We start from the raw sequence: 2,210 nt of genomic DNA, 5'->3' as shown, positions 1-2,210 counted from the left end.
CTGTAGGGGATGGGGTGGGCGGACAGCAAAGAAATGAAGAAAAACTAGAGATGACAGGTGGGAGCAAAGGAAGAGGCTGTGGATAAGCCCATGAACCCCCCTCCCCGGGTTACGCCACTTCGGGACACGGCGGTGGGAGCGCGGCAGCGGCCGTGACCCTGCCTTGCGGCTTTCGAGACAGCGCCAGCAGCTGCCGGCAGCTACCCCGATTTCCTGCCGCTCCCCGCGGCCAGGAGAAGGGAGATAAGGCTGTTGGGCAACGAGGCACCTTTCGCCCAAGAAGAGCCGGATCTTTGCGCCGCGGGGCAGAGGATGCTGTCTTTTTTTAACAGGACCGGGCCCCGGTGGGGTTTGCCATTCGCACCGACGAGCACCCCCGCTGTCGGAAGCCATCTGCCCCGTGCCTGGAGCGGAGAAGCTTTCGCCCCCTACGCCTCCCCCTCTCCCTCCTCCCCTCGCCCTGGGCCGCCCCAGCCACGTCCTCGGGGACGCGCGGCCCTGGGGGCAGCGCCTCCTCCCGCACCGTGCCCTTTGCGTGACCGTGCCCCCGCCGCACCTTCCCTGTCCCACGCTTACCTTTCCGGCCCGGCCGCCGAGGGGCTGCCCCCCCGCTCCCGCCCCCCGCCCCGTCTCCGCCATCCCCGCCGCAGGGGTGTCGCACGCCGCCGCGCCGGCACAGCCTCGGCTCTCGCCTTGCGCGCACCCGGCTGGCGCTGGCAGCCCCGCCGGGTTCATCCGAGGACAGCGGCGGCTCCGCGCCGCGGCTCGTCTGGCTGCCAACGCCGCGGCGAGGCTGACGCTGCCGCGGCCGGGGGTGACTCACGGCGGCAGCCGCCGGGTAGCGGATCCGACAGTCGAGCGGCGAGCGGGCACATCGCGGCCCCGCTCTTCGCCCCTTTCCCCGGGCACCGCGTGCCCCCCGTCGCACCCATGCCCCTTGCCCGACCCCCTCCGCTTCTGCCAAGTGGAATAAACGCCCGGGTTTCCGGCAAATATTCACCCTTCCGACACCGAACGGGAGGCCGCCCCCCTCCCGGCCGGCACCCCTCTCGCAGGCGGGCCGGGGTCCGTCCCCGCGGCCGGCAGCGCTCCCGGCGGCACCGGCCCCCAACGTAAGTGACCGTCGGGGCCGGGAGGGGGTGGCCGTCCCTCGCGGCCCGTGCCCGGCGGGGCTGAGCTCCGGCGCCAGGGCTTGGGCGGGGGCCGGGCCGGGCCGACCCCCGGCCGTGGCCCCGAGCGCAGCCCGGCCATGTGCCCCGCGCTGTCCCCGAGGCGCGTCCGGCGTGTGCCCCGGGGACAGCCGCCCGCACACGGACAAAGGCAAACACAGAACCTGAACGCGGGGCGGGAGGGGACGCGGGGCACAGACCGGGACAGGGACTCGGCGTCCGAGTGACGGGCAGCGCCGGTGTCCTCACCGGCGTGCTCTGCCCTCTGCGGCAAACACGCGGCAGGGTTTTAGCTGCCCGTGGTTTCCATGGAGCCCTCCTGGCACGTCCCAGCAAAAACGTATGGCGGATGTCTTCATGGCGAGCCTGCAGTGGGTCTCCCACTTTTTCTCAGAGCTTCCAGGTGGAGTGCACCAGCAGTGCTTTTGAGAAACATGTTTTGTGCATGACATCCCTGTTTTGAAACAGAATTTTGAAGCAAAGCTGTAGCAACACACATCTTTCAGTCCAAGCTGTCTGCTGGGTGCACAATTTTAAAAGCAGTGGCTCCCTGAAATGAGGAATTGTTAAAACCTCATGTATTAAGATGCTGAAGCCACAAAGATAATGGTAATGAGTGCTACATATTCTGCATACACGCTCAAGTTTTGGATATAGGATGAAGGCATGAAGTCGGGCCTGTACTTAAAAATACTCTAAAGCTACTTGTCAGAAATCTGCTGAAATAATAACCATGGATTTAGTGGCATGGATTATGCTGTCAGTCCTTCAACCTTAAGTTCATTTTTAAGTCCAAATTTCAGTTCCTTGAGAAAAGATAGGCGGAGGAGGAGGAGGAGGAGGAAGAGACTACTATAATTGAAATGCTGACATTGCTAACCATGGCAGTGTGAATTCACTACTATAATAAAACCTCAGCTAGCAGCCTAATTCCAGAGAGGTGATGTTATCCAGTAATAATGTAATCAGTTTGTTGGCTGCAACATAGGAAACTGGGAATTACTTTATTTTATTGATTTTTTTTGGCCAAAATGTAAAAAA

The 2,210-nt window shown here is 62.5% G+C and overlaps 1 protein-coding gene across 1 annotated transcript in view; it reads right to left on the bottom strand.

The window, feature by feature from the left end:
* The window catches only part of LOC146767406 (uncharacterized), a 99,333-nt gene that overhangs the window by 54,691 nt on the left and 42,432 nt on the right, over positions 1-2,210 (bottom strand). Inside the window, exon 2 of the mRNA XM_085582394.1 lies at positions 577-1,413. Within this exon, the coding sequence (XP_085438520.1) occupies positions 577-1,413 (837 nt within the window). The remainder of the gene's footprint in view (positions 1-576; positions 1,414-2,210) is intronic.

Source organism: Lonchura striata, chromosome 5 (assembly GCF_050655825.1).
Source record: "Lonchura striata isolate lonStrDom1 chromosome 5, ASM5065582v1, whole genome shotgun sequence".
Taxonomy (NCBI): Eukaryota; Metazoa; Chordata; class Aves; order Passeriformes; family Estrildidae; genus Lonchura; species Lonchura striata.
This window is presented reverse-complemented; position numbering and strand designations above follow the sequence as displayed.